Source organism: Athalia rosae, chromosome 4 (genome assembly GCF_917208135.1).
Source record: "Athalia rosae chromosome 4, iyAthRosa1.1, whole genome shotgun sequence".
NCBI classification, from domain to species: domain Eukaryota; kingdom Metazoa; phylum Arthropoda; class Insecta; order Hymenoptera; family Athaliidae; genus Athalia; species Athalia rosae.
Window position 1 is genome coordinate 12,810,555 of NC_064029.1, and position 26,654 is coordinate 12,837,208.

Here is a 26,654-nt window from a genome sequence, read left to right on the forward strand (position 1 = left end):
CGAATCGGAAGAATTAGTAACCGAGTCGTATATTCGGTCGATCGAAATATAAGCCATCTCCAAACTGACGGTTAGCAAATGTCAATTTAAAAGAGGGAACTTCACGGTATACCGCACGGTCGCCGTTTATAAACCATATCTATATATAATCGTTGCTACCGCTGTAATCTTCCGCGGTCGAGATAAACTTTTCCCTTAATAACTAAAGTTCCACGGATTCATTCTCAATTCCGCAATCAATCGTCTAAAATACACAAAAGTTAAGCAGGTATTAATTACTCCGGCGGCGGTCGGTATATAACTACCGAGAATATAAGTCAATATATTCTCGGCAAATGAGAGTCGACGGCTATTTTTATTCCTCGTTGCGCGATCAGCTCTCGTTTCAACATTTTCTTATCGGTGGGCTCGCCGATTTTTTTTTCTCAAAATTTACCATTGATCTCGGAGCGTGCAGCGGGGAGAGGGAGGTAGGTGGTTCTCTCGATAGGAATGTTGATGGTGAATGGCGACATCCAGAGCACCGGGGGGTACGGGGGGTACGGGGGGGAGGGGTTAGGGGGTTATAAGCGAATAGCAAACTCATCTCCTATTCGGGACACGCGCCTTTGGAAGCCTCGAAGCGGGGTTTTCATTAGCAAGTTACATGCTCACCACCTCCTAGGGCGAACGTCGGCGACCACCGGGAGCGAGGGGCGAGAGGGAGGGAGGGAGGGGGGGGGGGGGGAGAGAGCGGGAGGAATTCGAAGGGGCGAAAGGGGGGGGGGGAGAGGGATGGAAAAGCCCTCTTAAGCGCGCTTACGATCGTCGCTAGTTCTTTATACCGGCTCGACTATACTTTCTCTTTCCCTCTGCTGCAGAGTCAAGTTTTATAGATGACGTACCGTACGTCGTTATACGCGAAGCACGTTTCCACTGCATTTCCATATCTTATATACTCGTGTACTATAGGTTACGTACGTACATCTATGTATAATAAGGATATCTACGACCCAAAGTTCGTAGCTATGCATAGGATTGACATCGAGATGATATCGAAACTCGGCGAGGGAGGAACGCCGGAAGGGCGTATTTCTCGAAAATTGAAACACTGCGGAACACGGGACTCTCGAACGATACGTAACGAAAGAAGCGACGCGAAACAAAATTTTGAAAAAAATATTCGGTACAACGGTGAAACGAAAATAAATATCTCAAATACTTTATTACGATGCATGGAATGAATTTCCAAAAATTGTAAAAGCGCTCGCGCAATAAAATTTTCTACCGTATCTGGTCTTCCTTCCTTTTATGCGTGAAATTTCGACACTGTCAACGCCTGTAAAGGGTGTTTTTCGATTCTCTTTTCTGTGTTTTCAAAAAATTGCGGGGGCGGTGCGACGGGAGTGAGGAGGTGGTATTTCGGTAATTTTTCAACATCGCACCGAGTCAATTGCTACGTAACAGCAGCTGTTGCTTATATTCGACCCTTTCAATTAAACTTTTTCTTTCAAGTCGTCGAGGGTTCCTTCAGCGCACGGTGTGTAAGGGAACCAACCTCTCCAAACGGCGCCTTACTGCGTTAGTTAAAGCGCCGCTTTTAAGCCTCGAAATTTCTCAAAACGGCGATCCATTTTTAAACACTCTTTTTTTTTTCATCTTTATTTTTACGCTTCTCATTCTTACGCACGTTCGTATTTTTCCTCGATTCGTTTGTTTTCCAACGAAGAAAAGAACTCGCCCAACTACCTTTCACCCCGCTCGTGATACGGCAGGTGTGAAAATTATTTTACAACGAATCTGAATGTGTATAATATTTGTTTCGTTTCGTTTCGTTCCGTTTCGCGGGGTGCGCAGATAAAATTGGAAACAGTACTCACATCGAGGATTATACGAATTCTAAAACCTTCCTCATGTTGGGGGATCGCTTATCATCCCGCGTAGTACCTACCGAGGTACTCGGAAACAATTACGTAATTAGTAACGACTCGAAACTTTACTCCAGACCTCGCTGCTGTTGGTGCAGTTCACTTAACTCCCTTTACATATCTCGTTCTGTCATTAGAACCTAGAAGTTGTCAATGACGCAAGCGAGACTGATATTGTTTCATTCCTATGCTAGCTCAGTTTTCTCTTCTGTTTTACAACCGATCTGCTAATTTGCGATTTTTGTTAGAAAAAAAAACAATATCAACAATTTAGTGAAAATTGTTTTTCTCGAAGTAACACGAGCATCTTTTCGAGCGATCGCCGAGTAGTTTTTGCCCGACTTTTTGTCCAGCTAGAACTTCATGTGTCGAGAATCGTTTTTTTTTTTTTTCGATCCTTGCGTGGAATTGATTTCTCGAGTTGGAGTGGAAATGAAAAAAATTTACAGAGCTCGGAATATTACCGGCGATAGTCCGCAGGGATTAATACAATAAAAATTAGAGAAAAGGAGGAGGGTAAAGAAGAGAAAAAAAAAAAAAAATTTCGAAAGAAAGAATCCACCTCACTACTTGGAATGATTATTCGCCCTGAAAATAAAATGCCGGGTTATACCTGATGTCGGTTTCATTGTCAGCAAAAACCTAAATCCTTTCTATCCGCGTCGTTAAAAGAGCGCAACTAAGAGTTCCGGGATTGCGGCGACGACGACGACGACGACGACGACGACGACTCGATGGGGCGCGCAATTAAACGAACCTCACCAAGGGGTGGGCGTTGAAATTATCGCTTTAATTCAAACGTAATTTTAGTTTATAACGATCGATAGACGTATTTCTCGAGAAAAAAAATTCAAGAAGCGATAGTGCGATTACCGCGTGGCGATTACTTTCTTGGAAGAATAAAATATAATACCCCTGCATCGGTCTTTGTTAGCGTTGCAGGAGTTCGATAACTCGTCGTACACGTTGTAGGAACTGTACGGTGCAAGGGAACGTGAGTCCTCGCCACATACCCCCGTTCGTTTCGCCGAGTGCAGGACGACGTCGACGGGGGAATGAAAGTTGGTTAGCGGATGGATCTTCATTTACTTGTAAATCGAATAGTCTTCGGTATAACGGTAATATCCGGCACCTGCCAGCGATATCTCTCTCTCTCCACCCTCTCGGCTTCATCCCCGTAACCCTTCCTCACCCGACTACCCCGCTCCCACATCTGTACCACATTTTCCCTTATTCATTTTGCTTTTGGGCTCACTTTCGTCAACCGTGAGACGCAACCTGCACCAAACTACGGCAGGGCTTTTTATAACCGATAACCGTGCTTCCTGCGAAACCGTACGTACGCCTATGAATAAGGCTACTCGCGAGTTGATTAAAACTTGTGAAAATATTCGAGGGTGGTCAAGTTGAATAGATTATTCCCCCCTCTGTGTAATGAAAGTTTTATACGATAGTTCGTGATCGTTATGGAATCATTATGCGGCGTATGCAATTTATATTTAATCATACGTACGTGGAATATAAGTCGCCAGCTTCTGCCCCGTTTTACGTGTACGGAGTATAGGTATAGCTACGTATTTCTTTGGAACGGGAATTCACGTGCGAGACTATTATCGATGCCACGTTGTTGATAAGAGACGCTGGCACACGTTTTAAAAGCTAGCGTATTATTCGATGCCAGGTAGATATACGTGTACGTAACTTCAGGTGTAAATATATACCTGTATTCGGCGTATAAGAAGAAAAGTATTCCATTGCATGTTGTCCAGACTTTGCGTCGTTACGTTATTTTGCCATACTCGCGTCGCTTGAACAGCGCGATCGATATTATTTTTTACCCCGATAGTATCGAAGTACTTCACCCGATGTACGAATACCTGTAAATATTGTCATGAATTCGGAAAGAGCCGAGAATCGAATAGAATGGAAAAAAAAAAAAATAAAAAAAAAGAAAAACGATCGACGAGCCCGCCGATTAGGGTACGACAATTTTTTCCAACTACATTACATCGTACAGGGGAGGTTCTTGATTTTTTTCCCTGCAATCGTTCGCTCAACGTATCGCGTCGTTTTCCGCGTCAATCCATTTCTATTTGCAGTTGATTTTTTTTTTTTCTTTCGTTCACGTGTTTTCGCGTTTTATTTTTATCGTCACATTTTAACAGCCTTTTTTAATCCTCTGAAAACAGCTTCCAATTCAGCAGTTGGAATTCCCGGTTTTTCAATTAGCGTGAAACATGTGAAGCCATCAGGGCGAAAATCCATACGCGCCGGTGACGGCGGCAGCAGCGGCGGCGGTGGTACAACGGCAAAGAGAGACCGATACGCGGTGGTGGGTGAGAAGCCCGGCTAACATACGCGACATGAGGATGGTTATTTTAAATCGATTCTACTTTTGCTTACAACCTGCAGCTCGCGTTTTCGCGATTTTGTCCAGACGTTAGGCGGACGCTTATCGTTAGTGGCGACCGAATTTTCATCGACCTTCCGAGTCGAACGCGATTTTCGGATCACCCCTGACGTGCCTCCGGTTCTTTCGAACTCGCCAAATTTTTACGTCGTTCGATTCGCGAATATCCGTTCCGCGGAGGTATCGCTCGTTCGCCGTATTACGTAAACGTGGAAACGCCGTGTCAGTTATACCTAGTCTACAGCCAAATTACAGATCGATGTATCCACTTGCCATGTCCGTTCTTGACATAGATTAGGGTAGCTATGATTTGCCGGGAATACGGCGAAGGTCGATCGAATTTAATTCAATCCTTGCTCGCGAATCAATTCGCGGTAGACGCTGCACTTTTTCTATCGAGCCGCGTGTAATTCTAATAATTTCTCCCCCCCCCCCCCCCCCCCCCCTTCCCTCCACCCCGGTGAAATGACTTTGAGCTTTTCTGGATCAGTTGGAGCATTACGGAGCGATTGGGTACGATATTGAATTTTGGCGTCGATTGCGCATAGCGGGCTGTGCTTTGAAGTTATTCGTCGATCATTCTCTTCATTATATCCGTATAAAGCTAGCGTTACAATTGCAATTATTATCGTTATATTATGTCCAGCCGAATTCGGAAAACACGTGACTGGTTCGGGTGCGATTATACTATACGTAGTTATTCTCTCTATTATCTGTATCTGGAATTCGCTCCGTGGTTCAAATGATCGCAGCTTTAATAGTCCGACCATAATTACCTCAGTTGGTTCGATCGCTCCTAGTTATAAACGAGCTCGCACTATACACATACACACATATACGTATAGACGAACGGTGCATTTTCACCGCCTCTGATTTGTACTCAAATTGTAGATGCCCGGATCACAATCTGGAACGATTTATCTCTTCCGTTTTGTTTTTTAGCTGCGATTTCCCCCGAAAGTCCTTTTTTTTCTTGTTCCATCGGTTATCCGATCGCGTGACAAAACGAAAGGAAATAAGAAAAAAGACAGAGGGAAATTTCAACTTTTTCGCAGCGAGCGTCGATTCTACGCTCCAGTCGATACGTATGACGTATAACGCATCATCTGTATGCATAGTGTGTATATTCAAAACAGCCTTCATAGAAAGCCCGTCGTCTTTTTTTTTTTTTTGTTTTTTTTGTTTTTTTTTCGTTGTCGATGTCACGGATCGATACAACTCAATTAAATTCCCTCGCTGGCTGCAATAATTTAATTAAAAGATTTCGTCTATCGCGGTGGGGATCTGTATACCGCGCCTAGTGAAATCACCGTCACACGTCAAAAAAACAACGATACACAACACCCCGTCGAACTTGAACTTAATTTCGTAACATTAATCGGCATCTTTCGATCCTCCGACTAATTGCGCAATAAAAGTTGCGTTCATCGGCATCGATTCGGGTAACCGCGGACGTAACGACGGTGATCCGCGTCCCGCACTCGTCGCGTCGCGTTTAAACCGATTCAAAATTTTCTTGCTGCCGCGGAAACACGAAGAGGAGGGAATCGGGAAAGAGGGAATAGGAGAAAGAACGTCGCTCGATCGCTACGAAGCGGGGTAGTAAACGTCGAACGCTCGGCCGCGATCGTGATTTTGATTCTGCACGGGTTACGGTTGTTCGGTTGTTCGGTTGTTTCGATGCGTGGCATTGTTCCCGTATAAGTCTAGGAATTGGGATGCTGGGAGTGGCACGTTGACGAGAAATGGCCCGGGGTGGCCGAGGTGGAAAGTTGTATCCGAGGGGTGCCACGAGGAGCCGAGCGCCGCTGGCGCGGAGAGTCGGGGCGCGGTTAGGTGAGGGTTACGTTACGTCAGGTTGGGTCGGCCTAGGGGGTGTCTGTACGCCGTTCGGTGACGGAGATGATCGCGACTCCGGATGAGGAGGAAGAAGAGGAAGAGAGAGAGAGAGCGAGAGAGGAAGATAGAAAGATGTAAAGAGGGGAAGAGGGAAAGAGGAGGAGCAGTTGGAGCTCTGCCACGTCGGGAGTACCCTCTGCCTCGAGGGTCCTACCACGATCACTGATACCACACTACAGGGTTCGTGGTTGGCACTTGGAGGTTCACGGCGGCCAAGAGGGTACCGAGGTGGTGCAAGAGATGGAAACACGCCGGGCCTCGGGGATGATGATGACAGAGGCCAAGTAGAAACCCGTTCACGTTGAGCGTCACAAGTGCGCGCCACCGAATTATGGATATTTCATAAATAGACAAATATTTATATTGTATAAACACTTTTCAGTTTTATCGAATATATATATATATATACATCTCTCGCGCGTCATTTAAAAATAACATTTCAAAGGGCTCTCTTCGTCGGATGGACGGTAATAATCTCGATCTATATTCTTCGGCATTTATTTCGCGTTTGGTGTTCCGAAGTTTTTTGAATCGGCCAATAGGGGAGAAACAATTGTACCCGTATCTCGGTCGGAGAAGACGAATCGTTCGAAAATTGTGCGTTCGATGTCCATTTGGCCCCCCCTGATTCGGTCTTCAGTTGGAAAATACATGGAATAAATGAATAATAAAAAACTAAAAATAGTAGTAAAACACAATTAAGGGAAAATACATGAGTCGAGGCGGTGATCGCGTTACGCGCAATTAAGTATACGTGACCGTATGGGACGTGGTGCGGGGTGATTAAAAGTCTGAAGGTAACAGGGTTTGTTCGATCCCATCTCGTCGTTGTATTCGAATTGTAATCCTTCTCGTCTGCAGCTACACTTACATAGGATTCCCTATTGATACCATATGTGATATGCACACATCCATCTGCACCGGCATAAGTTATGTACGTACACCGTGCCGCTTCCACTGTATCATCCGCATATAATCTTAGACGTACACCGGAGTTATATATATTTTAGAATCGATCGCAATAATTAATAATACGGATCAACGTGTTCTCTTTCCGTAGGTACTTGTTTTACGTTCCAAACAACCATTCTTGGTTCAAGGATTTCACTGCACATAAACCGAAGTAGGTTTTTCATTATAATAAAATAACCGATATGATATCATTGTTACAATTAATTAGCGTAATTGATCGATTCCTAAATTATCGAGGCTCACTTATCGAATTCAGTTTTTTTTTCCGATAAAATGAAAATATTATTTCTAGTGTATTCGTGTTGTAAAGAAAAATAATCGTGCATTCCTACAAACGTGGCGTCGAAAAATTGCCGATCAAATATTTGCCAAGATTTTGAGAGCGTATAACGACGTTTGGGCTACTTGTATTCGTATTTATAAATTGATTGCTTTTTTTTTTTTTAAATTCATTACGAAATATTTTCTCACGATATATCTATATTTATCGAGACCGAGTGGAAGAGACGGGGGGAGTTGTTTCAAGTAACTGATTCGATGAATTTTCAATGAGAATTTAATATGTATACCTAGAGAGCGTACTTTTGAAACATCGCTTTGAAACTTTCTTCCTTCTTTTCTTTCTTTCGAGAAAATGAGTGAGCGATAAAGATTTTGAATTCCGGTTGTATAAAGCGCAGGGAGGGAGGGAGGGAGGGAGGGAGGTAGGGCGGGTTGATTAGCGGAGTGGTATAAATTTTGTCGTTGAAAAATAAAGCCTACTCGAGAATATATTTCGCCGAGCACTCGAATATTCCAATTTCTGATTTTATTGTTATTCTTTCTTTTTCGTATCGGTCAGTAAAAATAAACGTGATAAAAATTATTGGCTGCCAACGAAGAAAAGTGTTCCATCGATCGATGTCTATATGTAGGTGAAATTTGAATGAATAAGTAAAAAAAAAAAAAGAAAAGAATACACCCCGCGCTACGCGGTATACCTATAAATGGATGCTGCGTAGGTACGCCACGGGCATATGAGTACGACGTATAAGCTGGTACAGGTTTTAGCGATCGATCTCACGAGATTCTTTCTCCGCACGGTTAATAAAAAATTGAATTTCTACGGCGTTTCAGAGGTGTTGGAAAAACCAAAGGAATTGAATCGTTGCGATAATGGTAATCCCGGATTATCGAAAGCTGGCTGAATACCGCACGCTAGTGACGAACTTCGACAAACTGCGATATTCGCAAAAATTATTGCGCTGGGGACAAAAATTTCCGACGAAAGGTTCGAATCTCACTCGCCAACCTTTGGTGTAATTATGGGAGGCGAAAGAGTTTTGTCTGCGGTACCACGATATTGTCGAACAAAGGGGCGAGTGGGATGATTCCAATTCAAGTCTGTTAATTTTTAATCAAAAACTTAAACCTACTGGTGAATAAATTCGACAATTTTCCATCGATCCACCCAAGAGAGCAATCGGATCGGGGCGAACGGGAATTCTCATCTTGGTACGAAATCGCAGCGTGAAATATTTTTTCCCGGGATGATCCGCGCAGTAGTCACACCCTCGATTCGCGTTATTGCGTCCCCGCGAGAATCTCGTTGAATTCACTCGTTTCGTTACGTTCTCATATTTTGACGCCTCGAAAGCGTCTCACCCCATTTTCTTCGACGAGAAATTACGACGACACACGAATTATAGGTAGATAGATAAATTTTGTCAAATTTTTACTCACGCTGCATGGGCGAAAGGAAGGCGATACGTAGCTGGCAATAAGGTAACGGTTGCCGCGAGGAGCGCTATGCTCCAGGATGCTGCGTGCGACCGCATCCTCTCCTCTGTTGTAAGTTTCCTTACGCTTTTTGATGTTTTTTTTTTTTTTTGTTTTTCGTTTTTTGTTTTTATTCGTAACGTTTTATTCGTTATATATTGATCGATATACCTTTTATCTATCGATAAATCAATCGTGAATTCTTTTGTTTCTTTTCTTCGCGCAGTACGTCTTCGAATAAACGGACTTTATCTATCGTACACTCGACAGCTATAATAATTATTATCGAGTATCGTTAATATTATCATTACTACTATTATTATTATTTATCATATATATATATATATATATGTATATATATACTGCAGCCACTGCGCGACAGACAGACAGACAGACAGACACTATCACACACTTCGAAGTCTCGTTGATTTATCACTGATTTTAATTATTTGTTAATTTATAATCTGACGATTCGGTTATGAATTTATATGCAACAACGCTGATATATCCGATCCTCCTCATTTCTCATCAATCAACGAAGCTTGAAAATTTGAACTTGTTTTTATTTATTCTCCTCCAACACCGCCACTTACATACCGTTGATCCTTATTCGGTTAGTTTTTTTGTTCTTTTACTCATGGTAATAAATAAATGATTGTTCTTGGTTTTTCTCATTCTTTCTTTTTTCTTTTTCTTCTTTTTCCCTTTTGATTTTGATTCCTCCTCAGTTTTCCGTTTAAGAACGTTGTAATCGCCGTAGTTACGATGCTCCGCGCGTAGAGGTCGACGTATCCCTTGTATTCCTCTGTGGTCCCTGGTTATTGTTATTATTATTATTATTATTATTATAACTGGTATTATTATTGTTATTATTATTGTTATTATTATTACTATGTTTATTATTACTATTACTATTACTATTGTTATTACTATTGTTATTATTATTATTATTATTATTATTTTTCTTCTTTTTAACCAGAGGCGGGGTTCCGACGATGAGTTGTTTCTCGTTTTTTTTTTGTTCTTCTCTTCGGTGCTACGACGATTTGCGGCCCTCGTTGATCCTTGGAAGATCCTCGAAGCGGGCCGGGTCGGGTCGGGCCTGTCCTATCCTGGCCTGGCCCTCGCTATCCTTATCCCCCAGCTCTTCCTGCACACTACCTCCACCTCCACCTCCACCTCCTCCGCCTCCTCCTCCTCCTCCTCGTCCTCGATATCTTCCTCGGGGACCTCTTCTCGTGCCACTCACCGGTATTTTTGGCCTTTCTCTTTATTTTTAATTTTATATATTCCGGGCCTCCTAGGCCCTCGTCCTCCTCTCCTATAAGGCGAGCGCCTGCAGGGGGCCGCCGGTACTCCGGTTGCTCCTCTGTTCTTTGATCCTTTCACTGGACATCGTCCGGACGCTCGCACCCGAGCTACGTCGCGCTCGGGAGTGGCGCTCCTCGGGCAGGGGTCCCGGTCGAGCCCGGGCGCAGGCGCTACCCTCTCTTTCGCGGCACAACCCTCAACCCCCAACCCCCGAACCCCCGAACCCCCGAACCCCGAGACCTCAACCCCCGAGAATCTCCCACTCTCGCGCGTGCAACCCTGATAGCTGGTGGAAGGCAGCCTAGCGAACGAACGACCCAACGGGCATGGCAGGCATAGAAGCACCCTGCTGCCGCTGCTGCTGCTTCTTCTTCTTCTTCTTCTTCTTCTGCTGCTGCTGCTGCTGCTGCTGCTGCTGTGTCGCTCCGCGCCCTGCACCGGCGGAGTCCCTACAACGGTGGCACACCGCCCCACGCACACTTTCACAGAGTGGCTATGTGTACCCTCTTTCAACCCTCTTTCAACCCTCCCCCTCCCCCCTCTCCCTCCTCCTCTCCCTCCCCCTCTCGCCCGCTCTCTGTGAACTCGCACAATCGAACCAGCGACCATACATTAATAGCTCCTCCTCCTTATTCCTCGGCGTTGCCCTTCTTCTTATTCGGTGTGTACACACATATATATATAATATTTACACATAGGTATACGTGTGTACATAAATATCCAAAGCTATGTGCAGTATACCCAGCTACCCGTACCGGCCTCTTCCTCTTATTTTTACACCCCCGCGACTCCTTCTCTCATACGCCTCCTACTCTTTAAGCCCCGTAAACCATCGAGGAACTCCTTTCGCACCCTCATCCCCCACCGCTGCTTTCCTTTCCCTTCTCTTTTCTTTCACCTCCGTTGCAGCTTCTTTCCGCTCTTCCTCTCCGCTAACCGAGAGGTGTATATTTAACCGTGCGAATCCTGAAACGATCAAAACTAGTCGAACTTTCTTTTTCTAGTTCTTTTCTTTCTTCTTTTTTGAGTTTTTTCTTCTTTTTTTTTTTATCACCAGCTTTTTTTATCCTGCAGTATTTAACGTGTTTTTTTCGTCCGCGTTGTTGACTCTTCTATCCCATCCCTTTTATCTCCGGCGTACGTCTAGTTTATCGTACATACGTACGTTCGAGAGTAAGTGAGGCGCGGTTGAGGAAGTGTTCAGAAAACTATGCATCCGAACGATCGCCGAGTTATAAATTTTGATTGACCAAAAAATTATCGCTTATTTTCAACGGAATAAAAAAATTACGTATTAAAGGGATGTCGCGGTAATTTTATTTCGTCAGGCGTGGTTCGATCGGAAACACGCCCTGTCCCGTACATGATTAAAATGAAAAAAAAAAAAAAAAAAAACATAACAATGTAAATAAAATGTTTCAATCAAAAGTGAAATCGATCGATGACATTCGTATCATACATTCGTGGATTTGTGCAATTTGTTTTTTTCTTTCCATCGGCTCGGAAGCGTCGCCGTCGTTCATCGAATGACAAGTTCAAGCGACTCGGTACGCTCTCGCGCCAAGTATAATATGCGTTAAAAAAGAACGCGATTTTTTAAAAGGAGCGCGTTGGTACGCATTGCATTAATTATTTCTCATAACGGAATTGTTACAGTAAATTCGGAATTGATTCGACAATACGAATCCGGAAAGAGTTTTCGTCCCGGTATAATTTCATCAGAATCTTTGCGCGGAGTTCGTCGATAGTTTGAATTTCAAGGATGTAACCCAGTAGGAGAAACGGAGGATTCCGCCTTCTATTTCACCACAAATGCTTTAAATGATCGAGACGCTTTTTTATCGCCAATAATTTTCATCCTATTGACGATAAAATTACCCCTCAAATCTGTAGAGAAATTGCAACGTTGCTACAGACCCGACGAAAGATGCATCAGCGATTTTTCGAGGTACATATGAAAAAAAGGATTTATGTAAGACTTCTTCTTCTTTTTTTTTTCTTTTTTTTCTATTTTTTTCTTTTTTTTTTTATCGGATCCCCGTGTCCAAAGGAGGAATTCGAGGATGATTTTCCCTTCGTTCGGTTTCCTTCGTTCGTGTATTTCGATGTAACATACATATAGATATAACACAAGAGGCAGCTGGATATGGGAAACGCATTTTCCCTCAACACGACGCGTACGCACGCATGATCCGTACACGCGTTAAATTTCGCGCAAGCGCTTCAGATCATTCAGGTGAGCCTCTCGCCTGGGATGGCCTGAGATTCGTCTATTGATCTTGGGAGCTGGTCGCGCGCACAACGCGCTCTAAACTGAAACCGGTAAAGAGAGGCAGCGGCGCGGCAGCAGTGAGTTTTGGTCCAGCTGTTGTGGATGCTGCGGAGATGCTTCAAGTGCTTTGTGGCAGTCAGCTACTTGAAGCGCGGAAACTCTACCCTCGCCGCGGCGCAGCTTCTATTTACCGATTCAAATATTTTCATTATCGATATACGCGGCGTTCCCATCGCAAGAAATATCGGGGCGGCGGGGGGGGGGGGGAGGGGGGGGGGGGGGGGGGGGAAGGGGGCGAAAATTTCGCGAATTCAATCCTTTGTTCGCAAATTACACAAAAGAATTTATTAAGCTTTTACGAACGTTTATGTATATGGCATGAATAAAGATTTAGGAAAAACATTCGACTGCATCCCTTCTTTTTCCTCCCCCGTCATGTTTTTTTTTTTTTTTTTTTTCTCGTTTTCTCTTTGCATTCACTCTTTGTAGTCTGCGCAATCTACCATTTGTCATCGTCATGGAACGGTGTTTTGACTCGTGAATACTTTCGGAAAAGAGAAAGAAAAATTCCGGGCGCAACGCAAAACATTTTGGCACGCATCCCGAATTTCGTTTGCGAACACCGGCGGATACGATTAACGAGTAAAATTGCACGTTCATACCGCGTCTCGTACCTTTGGACCGGAGAACATTCGCGCCGGAATCTCGTCGCTCGTCCTTCGAGCGAACAACGAAAAGAAGAAATTAAAAGGAAAAATATGGAGGCCCGGCGTTGACCACGGCAGCTGGAATGGCTGGCTTCGGTTTGGGGAGTTTTTTTTTTTCGGGTTGTGGGTTGAGAGGGTGGTTGTAGGATCCCTAATTACACCATCTCAACCCTACAGAGGCAAGAAGGTCACGGAAGCGCCGCGACCGCAGACTCGTGTGCGAGGCACGACGGACGTATCTGGGGAAGAATTATGTCCTCAAGTTTTCAGGTGTCGAATCATTCGGGGAGTCGCTCCCCGCTAGTGTCCGGGGGATCGGAGAGAAAGTTCGAATCGGGGTGGATGTTTCGGAGGTAAAAATATTTATACGCCCTGGCTGCGCGCTACGTGATTCGGTTTGATTGAGAATATTGCAGAGGAACGGAATTCGCGGGGCGATCATATTTTACAGGATTAAAATCGGCACCAGGTACGAGAGGTGAAATCGATCTTCGGAACTCTATGTAACCTTTACCGCATGTACGTTATACTACGTAACTACCGTTCGATCGACTTATACCATGCACCGGTTTATAACGTCTACGCGACGTCAAATCACGCGAACACTGTGTAAAATTGTATACTTTATATAGCTCGTTATTCGAGTATCCGAACCCTCCGTTCCCCGAGACTTCGATTCCTTCGTTTTTTTTGTTTTTTTATCTGAATAAAATTTCAACGACGGAATCTAGGAAAATAGACGAAGCGGCTTCTCGAGAAAAAACTTCTCGAATTTCGCCATGATTTCTCGCCTAGCGGTGGATCGTAAATAAAACGGAAGTGATTCGGTGCCTGAAAAGCTTAGAAGCAAATTTCAAGGGAGCACTAAAAATTGAACGCTTTAATTGCGGCCTGTACAAGATAAATCGGTCGTCCGGAATAACTATTTTGTCTAAGATATCGGATTTTAAACTTTGTTCCAGCCCTGCGGCGTTAACAACTCAACAAACCGCGGCGCTCCGGGCGTCCAAGTCTAACAATAAGTTAAAGTTGAAGTTGGCGACACGCGGTAAAGAGAAAAAAAACAAAAAAAAAAAAAAAACAAAAAAAGAGAACGACGTTACGGAAAATAAGTAAGCACGGTAGGTATAGACGGGTGTAGGTACAAGTGGAACGGGAAGATCGGGGGAACCAGCTGGGTTACAAAGTTCGGTGGCTTTGAGCGAGTTAAAACTACGGACAAATAAGGACGAACGCGGAATAAGAAGCAAATGAAGGAATCCGGGCGAGTTGCGCGGGACTTGAGGGACGCTCGAGGGTCCCCCGGGACTGGAAGGGTTGACGAGGGTGGCGGTTCTCAGCCGAAGAAGACGAGGGTGACGCCGCCGGTGAGGGGTGCGTCTCTTCCCGTTGCAGGAGCTTTCCTACTTATTTCTCCGTAGCGCGTCGTGACGCGGCTTTTCGCGTTCCCACCTCTAGCCGGCAAAACTTAACGCCGGAAACCCGCGACGCAACAACGGCCGTGTCCGGGATGGAGAGAGAAAAGAAGAAAAATAATCGGTTTCACCGATGATTTCGAAACTACGGATTATTTCATAGGAGGGACCACCTGTAACCGAAAATCGAAATGCCCCGGTACACCGGCTCCGTTATTCCGGAGAGGGATCGAGATCTTTTGAGGATTGAAAGGAGGTACGGACTTTGAAAAATCTCGTCTCAACTCGCATCCACCCCGACCGAGCTTTTCACCGCGCAAGTTTGTACATTCCGCCAGACTTGGCACTTTTTGCAACCGACTGCACGCAAGTGAAACTTCAAAGAAACGAACAAAAAGAAAAAAAAAAAAAAAAAAGAGAGAGAGAAAAAGGAAACAAAAAAAAAAAAAAAAAGAAAGAAAAACCGAATTCCGGTCCACCCCGATGTGCGCATCGCCTCAAAGAAGCGGTGAAATTATATCTACCCTCTTCTCATCGACTTTTCTTCCCTTCTTTATTTGTTTAATCTGCATGATTCGATTCCCTTGCTCCTGCACCGCTAGTTAAAGGGAAGCAACAGGCTCCGACGGATATAGCGGGATAGGTGGAAGGAACAGATATGGTTCAAGGGGTATGATACAGGAGCCGGTTCCCCGATTGGCACCTGCCCCGAATCTTGGCTTCGTCGTCTCCAACAATTCCTTTTCCCTCAGGGCGTGGCACTCAACAGGCCTGGCTTCTGGCCAGAAATTTTTCCGCCGCGCATCGCGGTAACCTGCAGGAGCTTATTAGGAACTCGGCTACATGTACGCTATAGTACATGTAAGACACTGCACAAATCCTTCTTCACATAATCTTACCTAAAGAGAATCCGCCGTACCGCAGTGAGCATTTCATACAGAGGGACGAGGACCCGACGTCGAAAGAACGTTGTTCTCAGATTTATAAGATCGCGGATTTGTCGGGTTCGTCGATATCTTCAAAGAAACCGGGAAATACTACACACACAGGTACGGGAAACGAAGGTGAACGTTGCGCAGGTCGTTCGGAAGCATAGAGAAGGAAAATAAAAAAAAGATAACACGAAGATAAAAAGTAAAAAAAAAAAACCCCTACAAATATGCCAGGGGGCATCGATATAAAAATAATTACAACGCTTATTGGCTTATCGTTTGTATCAGGATCAATAAATAACAAGGTGGCGTGCTCAACGTCTACCACCTACTTTGCCACTCGTTTGATAAAACCGATTACGCTGGGCTTCAAGTGGTCCCTGGCCCACTCTGCCTACCGCCTACAAGCAACCGGCTAACGTAAAGCTAATCCTGCAGGACTGTATAACCTGAAAATATAAATTATTTCACCCCCCCCCCCCCCCCCCCCCCCCCCTTCGTGGCATATTCCACGCCACGTATAATGCCGCATTTTTACATGTCGCGGAGTCTCTCATGACGCAGGTTACGTACCGCCCGCATGTATACAACGAAATCGTCGAGTTGCAGATTTCACCTGTAAGATATAAGGAAAAATTTTTCTTATTTCCGTGCTAATGTCTCGACGCTGTGCCGCGTGAACGACGCACGGGTACCGGCGGAGGCGGGTGATGTATATTTTCAAAATTACACGACGTGGCTCCGGACGTTTTTTGGTCGCGTTAAAAGAAATTATGATAAAGATCGGGGGGGGGGGGGTACACGTCATCGATTTGAACCTGATCTGCAGCGAAGGTGTGACGCGGCGTACGCAAAGGCGGAGAAGGTCGTTTGTAAATTAGGCGCGCTGTATAGCCGGCTTGATTATGTGCGGGATAATTTGAAACCCGGTGAGAGAAAAAAAGAAATACGAGTAAAAACATTTTAACGAGCATTAACGAGATTCTAATATCTGAGGCTAACATCTAATAAGACCTTTTCGCTGTTATTTCATATAACCGATTATCGCGTAACCCCAAGGCGCATTTTTCGTGCCGTATTCCGCAGGAAACACCGCGAGAATCGCGTGACTTTTCGACTTTTACATGTATATGCGTCACACTCATCTGATAAATGTAATACACCTGCTTTTCCCCCCTCCACTTCATACCTACACAAAAAAACACAAATACAGAAAAGAAAGAGAAAGAAAAAAAAAAAAACAACAACAACGGTTTTACTCTCACGTTGTATGTGTACGGGGCATCTCGAGCTAAAACGCTTCGACTGTAACTCTGACCGGTATGCAATCCAAAAATTGGGGAAAAACGAATTGGACAGTTTCATTCCGATCTCGAAATTATCGCGTCATGGTGAAACGTAGGTAAATTTCAGAACGATGTCATCTTACGAACGGATGGAAAAACTTGAGGAATAAAAGTGAAGCAGATATAAATGAACGAACGAATTACAGATCTTTCTAATGGTTCTCAAGGCGAGTCTTGGTGCATAAAAAAAAAAAGGATTGAAAAAATATAAGATGTCCAGGGTCGCAGGCTAGGTGATTTGGCACGAAATGCCTCGTATAATACCTTCGCGTCCACTTCTCCACGTGGTTTAATAGCATGCAAGGAGACCTTCCAGGACTTATTTATGTTTTATATACACCAAAGCCGAGTTTTACGTATAATACGTATAGGTAGATTCAGATGCCCGGAAAGTTGGTAGCTCTGCGGCGTTCACCTTCAATATTTCGATATGTTTTATGTTTTTTTTTTGTTTTTTTTTCTCATTTCTCAAACTGCATCGCGGTTGAAGAAAAATCAAAAAGTTCCGGACTCGCGAAATCGAAAGCCATAAATGTTTCTTCGCGTACGGGAGAAGCGGACGTCATCGCGTACCGTCGCGTTATTGTTCGATAGGTTATTTCCGTGTTCTTTTTAGCTTGTTAAATTGGGACAGTTCGTTCCATCCTCCGTAGTAAGTCCATCAGTTTAATGGCTGTTTTACAGCACCCTTATACCAACTGACATTAGACTGCAGTGCAGCAGTAAAGTGCAGTAGTATCACCTCTATAAGCCTACCAGGGTAAACCTGCAGCGGCAGAAGCACCAACTACGATGAGCATCTGTGACCAGCCACCCGCGACCCTTTCGCAGTCCAGGGGGTGCTCACAGCTCTTGTCATTTATTATTCAGCCACGAAACTCCTGCAGCAGCATGTCGTATAGCGTGTAACGTGTATATATATATATATATATATATGTATACGTATATACATATACGGGAGCTCTATCACCATGTTTCTTTATGCCGGTAACTCGGTACCCAGCCACCCCGCGGTACACGTAATGTCTGTAACGCTGGAAAATTTCCTACAACCCCGCTCGCTATAAAAAGCGGAAAAATTAAACAACAAAAAGCATCGAGTTAATTATTTACCGTGGCTAAATCATAGGGACGTACGTACGTACGAACGAATTTCAATTTTTTTTTCCAACTCCGTTCAACGGTCGCCGTGCATCCGGACGGAAGGTGAACGCTCCATACGATCGAGTGCTGCATCGAACTCGACCGAAAATCACCGGCGAAATTTCGGTCTTCGGCCCTCGAATGAAATTCCGGTAATTTCCACTATAGGTGGAATAATTTTGAATTACCTCGCGATGATATACCGCATCATAATTAAGCGGAGTCGTTGAATTAGAATGGCGGCGGTGGTTCTTCATCGAATTCGATTTACGCTCGGCTAAGTCGATGTACCGAAACAGTATGAATAAATTACAAACGCGGTGTCACTTCGGTTCAAAGTGCTTCGGGGGCTCCCTCCGTAGAATGCAAGACTTTCCATGTACGCCCGCTAGACGCCTGTTCCGAGGGCCCCCCCGGAGAGCCGGTATCAAGCTAATTTTCGTCAGAAATTGGAAAGTTAGATGCAATTTGAAAGTTTTAGGTGAACCGACGAGTTACTTCGGTACCTACTTTTGTTGTTTATGGATCGAGTTTACGGTTCCGTCTACGTATTGTACATATCCCATTCGCGGTTCTTACATCAGACCTATACGCGTATCCTAGTGATTGCGAGTTAGCTTCCTGCTCTTCCTTACTTCCTCCTACGGGAGAATTATCCCGACATTCGTACGTACGTACGGTACGTACATACCGAGATACGTCTCCGCGTGGGTATACTTGGGTTAGCTCGCGGGCCTTCTAACAACGTTTAAACCGATTATCAAACGTCATCTTCAGGGTAATAACACAAATAACCAATTAACATCGTATCGCTGCCGCTGATACGCTGCGAAGGTGACGGGTGTTACTCGTCAATTTTAAAAAAAGCGAACGAACTTTATCTCATCTCCGTTAATCAGAGTACCGGATCAACTCGATCCATCGAGAAAGTACTTTTGTTCGTTGGAAAATAACGAAACCGCGACGAACGAGGAATTATAAAATCCGATCGCTTCGTCGACCGAGTCGATTCGGTACGTGCATCGGAGTGACCTTTAATTTAATGCAGCCATCAATTTCGTTAGAAAATTTACCGATCCTTTCTAATAAATGCAAACTATATTCGCCAAGTGCACCACCGACGGGTATCGTAAACTTTGTTACGGAAAGTTTCGGAAAGCATCTCGCTCCGCATTAAATATATATCGTACATCCAGTAGAGAACCATTGGGATGATTAATCTTATAAAATGCACATCGAGTACTACTTGGTTTTGCTTTTTTTTTTCCTTTTTTTTTTTCTTTCTCTGTGGTCAAACAACCGGTTCGAATCTATCTTAATTATCGGTGATATTTTTTTTTTTTCCCCCACGAGCTTCCCGACGAGGATGAAATCTCTCCCCGTACAAAAAATTCACCTATGTACGCTACGTAGACGTACGATTTCGCGATGGATATATTCGGTGAAAAATTGTAAAACTTTTATCAGAATAGGTAGTCAGCAGATCTCTATCACGGAGGATATATTTTTCACTGACGGAACGCGTTCTCCCATTTCTATAGGTATGTATCCTCGTATGTAGGTACATACCTACGTAGATATACATATATACACATATATATATGTATATATATAATACACATGGCACATGTGCGGAACGAAATGCAACCGCGCGAATCTCGATACTTCAACGCGTACACTCCTCGGCAAATACCTCGCACGTACGTACAGTTGTCCGGAAAAAGTACAAGTGGTGGTGGTGGTGGTGGTGACGCTGGTGGTCGTGGAATGGCTCAATCAAAGTCCCGAACTCTCGGGAGTTTGAGGACCACTCCCACATATATCGGAGTTTTGCGATACAACTATATGCGTATACCCGACGCTGCTGATACCGGAAATTTTTTATCCTTCAGCTTTCCTCAAACGTATCTGATATACAAGTTACGTTCGATATCCTCCAAGTGCCGCGGGTCATCCACTCTCGGTGACGTTAATTTTTTGGATTCGCTCGCTTCGGCCGAATGAAAATCAAACGATAATTTTCATTTTTCACGCGTCTCTCTCTCTCGAGGCACCGAATCAAACGATTCCTACCGAATTTGTGTAATTATTTTGCGCCTCTAATTATTATTTTCCCACACCGTACGCGACGTTGATCGTGATCCTGATTGGTACGCCGCCTACTACTCCAAGAGTGTATCATTCGCCTGCAGCGTAAGCTCCGTTAGCGCTACACCAAGTGGGAAATTCATCCGTCGACGTTGCGAAACGGCGCCGCCGGTAGCTACGTAAAGCTAAGGTGCTTTCGGTGATCCAAAACAACCATACGTACTATTCTCATTCCGTAAACAACTATTAAATCGAGATTACACGCTACGTAGATACCGGGAATTTCTATGCTTCTAATTAGAATCCGAGATATCCGTCCGCTTGATGCGATATTGAATATTCCCACGATCCCAGATATGAATTTCAAATTATTATACCCGCTGTAAAATTTACGTCGGGGCGTGTAACCGGCGGTTCAGCGATCGATGAGATGACGAAAAAACAGAAAAAATAGTACATGTAATACTTGTATATATATGTGAAATGTAAGCGACGCGTGAAGACACAACACGGGTATCGCGTGGTTGTATAATCACCGTCACTCGTGATCCGTATCTAACAAATTCAATTGCACTTTTCGTAATACGAGCGTATCGAGGATCGGCTTCGGTTTACGGTACCGCGGGATCACACGAGCCCCCCAACAGGCCTGAGATAATTGGCAATTAACAATAATTAATAAAATGAAGCAAGTTTGCAGAACTGCTCAAACAAACCAGTCGCTCTGCCATCCCAATGGAGCGACGCGACTTGCAACCGGCAAGCTTTATACCGCAGTCAGCCGTACTCTCCAGCGGTTGTATTACAGGCGTCTCTGACTTCGGTAATTGTTTCGAATCTACTTACAATTAATCATAGAAACGTCGCGCGAGTATCGCCCACCCGTTCGCTGCATGTTATAATCATGCACTTTTTCGCGTGTCGGTACGGCGAAACAATACGACTGACGTTTCATTTTTCATTTCGAATACACAATCGACGATTGTCCCGACGCTCTCCGTCGTACCGATATAGACGTTAATTTTACAAGGTTGGGTAAAAAGGAGACAAAAACGAAAGCGAAAAAATAAAGAACGGACAAATACTTTGTTCGATCGCACGCGTGCACGTTTATAAGGTGGTTTTTTCACAGGTACGAGGAGGTTAAAGTTACGAGAGAAAGAGCGAGGGGATAAACAACGAGTCGGATAAAGACGGAGCGTCGACTACCTCAAGGCTAACTTGAATCTGCGAGAGGAAAGGGTTGAAAACTTTGTAACGTTGTTGGACAAAGTTGTCGTTTTAAATTGCCACCACGAGACTACAGATCTACCTCTCCTCCTCCTCCTCCTCCGACAAATCCTACCCTATCTTCTCCTTCCCTTCCTTCTTACTCTGCCATTTTTTTTTTTTTTTGCGTCTCTTCAACTTCCTCATTCCCTCCCCCATCCCCTTTTGTACGCGTGACGTTATTGTAACCGCAACTATCTCCCCCCCCCCCCCCCAACGTTTTGCTTATATTCGTTACTCGTCACGCCGAAAGATTTACAAGTAGTAACTGTCGGAGTACGGTCAGCCGCGCGCGTGTCGCCGACAGGATGGGTACCTCTAGAGCATTTCTTTCTTTTTTCACAAACTTCTCCTACGTCGTCGTAATTCAATGTATACATCGAACTTACCTCGTCGTCTACCCAACGACGATTTTTTATCCTCTTTCTTTTTTTTTCTTACCTTTACTTGCGGGGGTGGGATGACAATTGTTCGCTGCAATTTCAGATCGCGTGGTGAAATAAGATGTGAGAAAGGAGAGGAAAGTTGGCGTTTTCCTAACGACGACGAGCGGTAAGCGAAATCCTTGTATATTGTTCGATATAATCGGGGCGAAACCGTGCTTAATTTTACGAGAGAACGATTAGGTCGTACGTACGTACGTACGTAGGTATATGAAGTTGGAAAACGCGACGTAATTCCCGCAGTTTTCCATATCACCGCGAGCGGTGGTTAGCTCGCGTGTATTTACCCGTTATACCTGTATAATATACTCGAGATTCTGATGCGATGAGAATCGGAAACGGTTTAGTTTTGTCGCATCATAAAGTAAAACTCAATTATGCGGTATTACGGTGACGGCGGTTGTGTTGAGTTACGAGCTGGATTAGAGTTGGCTCTCCAACTTTGACAGATCTGTCTACTATTTCAAAACGGCGAAAGACTTTCCAACAAGGATATTATATTATATGCATACGTATACGGGGATACGTGGTCTCTGAATAATATCACGTAGATATCGGCTCGAAAATAAATTACCGTAAAGTTCAAAAGTTCACAAGTATAGGATTTGATCCACATACGCGACTATTCGCGTTGCGGATTTTCAATCCACCTACGTCATCCGGAGGACCAAAAAAAAACTAGGGAGCCATGTTCGGGTATTTATCGTTTCATGCTGAAAATTTTCTCTCCCCGCGGTTAGTTGCGGGGTGTCGCGGGCGTCTCGTTGCTGAATAAAAATTCATCGATGTACGTCTGTTGCGGACAAAAAGTTGAATAGATTAAAACTAAAGTAGAGGAGAACGACGGGGTGGTGTCGGCAGAGGAATGCGAGTATAAAAAGTCGGATGATATCCCACGTGATTTCGGTGGGAACCCTCGGCACGTTAAGATGCCGGGAAAACGAGAACTGGGACTGCACCGCGGTCGTCGTAGGCAACGAGGTTCTCGCTCCGACCGTACCCGAAAATTTTCCCCGCGCGCGCGTTCTCTCCTATTCAAACTGCACGTCGTTCGTCGGGATAGGGGAAAAAGGGAGGGGGGGTGGTGGGGACGATGGAGGGGTTCGGGCATTACCTCGCGAGCGGGTCAAGCTATGACGTCACTGGGCGCGTCACACCGATACCCCACCAGATCAATGACGCGACCTTGCCGTTCTCACCGACGCCGACTCCGCCGTCGCCCCTAGCTCAGAAGGGCGGCGGCTGTTTCTGCAGCCCGGCAACCCTGTCTATATTTAGAAATTTCCCCTCCCCCCCTTCTTTTTACCTCCCGCCACACTCATTCCTCTACTCTCGCGGGACCATATAAACATCGCGGGTACGCTTGCGCGGCTACCAAAAGCGGCGCCGCGGCGTTCCTACGTTGGTTATCCTGGGCAGCATCGGGCGACGGTGGGGGTCCCGGTATAGATACGGAGGGTGGTTGGGTAGAAGCGCTAGATTGCTAGAGGGTAGAGGGTGAAAGGGTTGTTGAGGGAGCACGCGGAGCCTTTCGCGGTATAGCTGTATATATACGAGGAGCGACTAAAAGTTAGGTCAGGTTATATCTCGGGTGAGGTTTGGTTAGATTAAGCTTGTAAAAGGTAACCGAGAAGCCGATGGTACAGGTGTACGTGTGTGTATGTATTAATTATAGGAAAAAAAGGAGAATTAAACCGATGACGCGCGATGCTAATTTTGTTATCTTTTCATTTCATAAAACGATATTTGGCGTAGCTCTCCTATACCCGATAGAATTCTATCTATAACTTTTGAATCAATCATCCGCAGGGGGACGAATAAAAATTACAACCGCCATTGCCGTAATTAAAATCTTCAGCTGCGTCGGAAATAAAAGGTGGAAAAAATCGCTGCCCCTCGTCACGGTAGTATACCGAAATTTCGAAAAACTCCGATTCCGTACTCATAACTCACGGGACAACCGGGATGATGGATAACGTTGAGAGCTGTATCTACGTTGCGTTGCGCCATTTCAGAGGTTCGTGGGGCGGTGGGCGGGGGAGGGGTAAAAGCTCGTACATAAGGCTGCAAGCTCTGGCAAGATGGGTAAATAACCTCGCGATAGGTTTCTCTGACCGTAAGATATGCCGTCATCCCCCTCGAGTATATGTGCGATGCATTTCAGCAAACTTATACGTACATTTGCAGACCTTGTGAAAATTACCCGACGTCGCAATTTTATTAACCCCTCGCGACCCATCCGATGCGCCATGCTATTTCCACGTCACTTTTCACGTCGAGGAATTTGAAATCACACGATAAGATTCCTAGTCATCGGATTTATATGTAAAAAAAAATAAAAATAAATAAACAAATGGGTGATGTGGACGCAAATTTTCTCGATTTTTCGCTACGATGATTAGTCAGTTTTTCGTTCGATAACTACCCTTCTGCTGCCCTCTGTACAAGTTAATATTCGTCGTTGGTTAGACGGAATCGAGTACGCAGTTGGGAGTCACGTATACATGTATGTATACGCGTGCTTCGGGGGTGGCGAACATTTCGTAAATTTCTTTTTTTTTTTGTTTTTTATTTCCTATTTTCATTCCGGCGGCCCAGAGGTAAAGGAATTGAAAACTACCACCACGAGCAATATTTAGAAAATAGAAAAATAGACGCGAAAAACGTACGCGTCATTTGAAACTTGTTACCCTTGTTTTTTCTTCGGTTTTTTCGATCTAATCGTTTCACCTGGCGTCTCTCCTGAAAAAAGCTCGCCGGCAAAAAATCTCCTCCCAACTCGTACGAAGATTTCAAAGAAAAACGAACAAAGTTCGGAGGAAGATATAGGTACGAGTTTAGGTGTGATAATATTCAACGTCATCGCCGATATTACAGTCGACGATTACGGAATAATTGATGCGATGGTTTTTATAGGTATAAATATAGTGCAAAATGCATATTATCGATCTATATTATATTCGTTCGATAATTAACATGAAAATGGAAAGGATAAGCCGCACGGCGCGTTCAATTTGAAAATGACAGGAAACGGACGCGAGGAGTTCATTAATCACCGGCGAACGGCGGGGGTTGGAAAATTGGAACGAATATTTCCGAGGATATAACGCGATCCGTATACCCGTACCCACACATATGATACGTGTGTACGTTGCATGCTGCAACGGCACCGGCTATAATATCGTGGTCATTATAATTTCCTGTTACTGCAGTCCTCCTACTCTACATACATATGTATGCCCCCTATTAAGTATGTATGTACATACAGGTGATATCATAGGTATACCCCCGCCACGTTGCACCGACTCGGCGGTACTCGTGATACGACACGACTACACCTCCTCCACCTACGCGAGCGTACAGTTCCAGCTCAAAGCCGAAAATCCATTTGTATTACAAATGAATTGTCTATGCCAATTAAATAATAATCCCGCGTTATGGCCACCTCTTCGGGGGGTCATAGCGATACGCGATACCTGGCGATATCAGTGAGTACTGCATTTTTATTCCCCCCGTGTTTCTTTAAAGAAGAAACAATGCCGATATCGACGAACGCGAACATCGACGGTAGGTTGCGGAAACGAATCGACGGGTGATGCATAATAAAATTCTTTATGAAATAGAGAGATTATTTTGGGCGACTCACCTATTTTCCCCGTTACATTTTGATCTCAACTTCTCATCCGGTGCGACGGATCACCGGAATGGGGATTCGTCTGCCTCGTCGTATATTTATTCCTCAGATCGGTACGTCCGCAGGTCCTTCCTCTTCGGCGTCCCGCTGACTATTATGAGAAGAGACCGATCGCTGACGCTCCTCGTGGTTAAACTTTGGACACTCGAGTCTCTCTCTCTTTTGTTTATTTCTCACTGGCGACTCTCTTGTTTCACTGGCTACGAGGGCTCCGAACTGCTTTACTTTCTCACGTTACAGCTATCGGATAACGAACAGATTAACGACGCTTCAAGGTCATCGCTTATCTACCTACAACGAAATTCGAAATTCGAACACTTGTTTTTTTTTTTGTTTGGACCGGTTCAGTTGCGCTACGAATAGATACGTCCCTGTAGCAATATTTTATCGCGCTGTATAAATCTCAGATAATTATTTGCAGCTTCATAATTCACGCTTTTCGGCTTTTCCGCTGCACACATCGGACCCACCCCACCCTCCCTACCGATTCACCCCACCCTCCCTACCGATTCACCCCACCTCAATCGATACTGTAATTAATTTATGAATGGAGAAATACGTATTATATGCGAGAATATACGACCGAATGAAAACAGGTAAACCCGCTCCCATTTTCACCAACGATGGACACGGTTGCGAATCAATAGCGATTGTTAGATCGTACTTTTCTGATTTTATTTTACCGCCGAAAAAATACTGTTTAATTAATTGATGTACCAGATTGTGATGCAGATGCATCAGCGGCCGGAGCAGCGGTAATATATACATATATATATATATGTATTTATAAAGGGATGTGCACGCCGGTGAAATATCTCGAGGGATGCTAGTAAAGTTAGGAAACAGAGGAATAATGAAATGTAATATTCAGTGAGATTGAAAATTAAGCTAGATTTCCCAGCGTTGCCCTTTCCGCAGTAATGCAGTGCACGTATACCTGTACAACCTGTATTATGCATATATAATCGCCGTACATTTTATATGAATATGAAAATTTGTTGAAAAAAAAAAAAACAAAAAAAAACATTATCTGCGGGGATATATTTTGCGAGCGATCGAACTTTTTTCTCTAAATTATTTCGCGATCC

General features: G+C 44.4%; 1 protein-coding gene across 16 annotated transcripts in view; it reads right to left on the reverse strand.

Moving 5' to 3' along the window:
• LOC105691160 (gamma-aminobutyric acid receptor subunit beta) overlaps positions 1-25,646 on the reverse strand; it is a 90,899-nt gene extending 65,253 nt beyond the window's left edge. For 3 of the 16 annotated variants that reach the window (XM_020855368.3, XM_048654872.1, XM_012409466.4), the window contains exon 1: positions 8,911-10,429. In XM_020855368.3, the coding sequence (XP_020711027.1) occupies positions 8,911-9,005 (95 nt within the window). In that variant the 5' untranslated portion in view covers positions 9,006-10,429. Of the gene's footprint in view, positions 1-8,910; positions 10,435-25,518 lie in introns of those variants that run through there. The other 13 variants (XM_020855362.3, XM_020855359.3, XM_020855363.3 and 10 more) reach the window with 8 other exon arrangements.
• Positions 25,647-26,654: the final 1,008 nt, after the last annotated feature.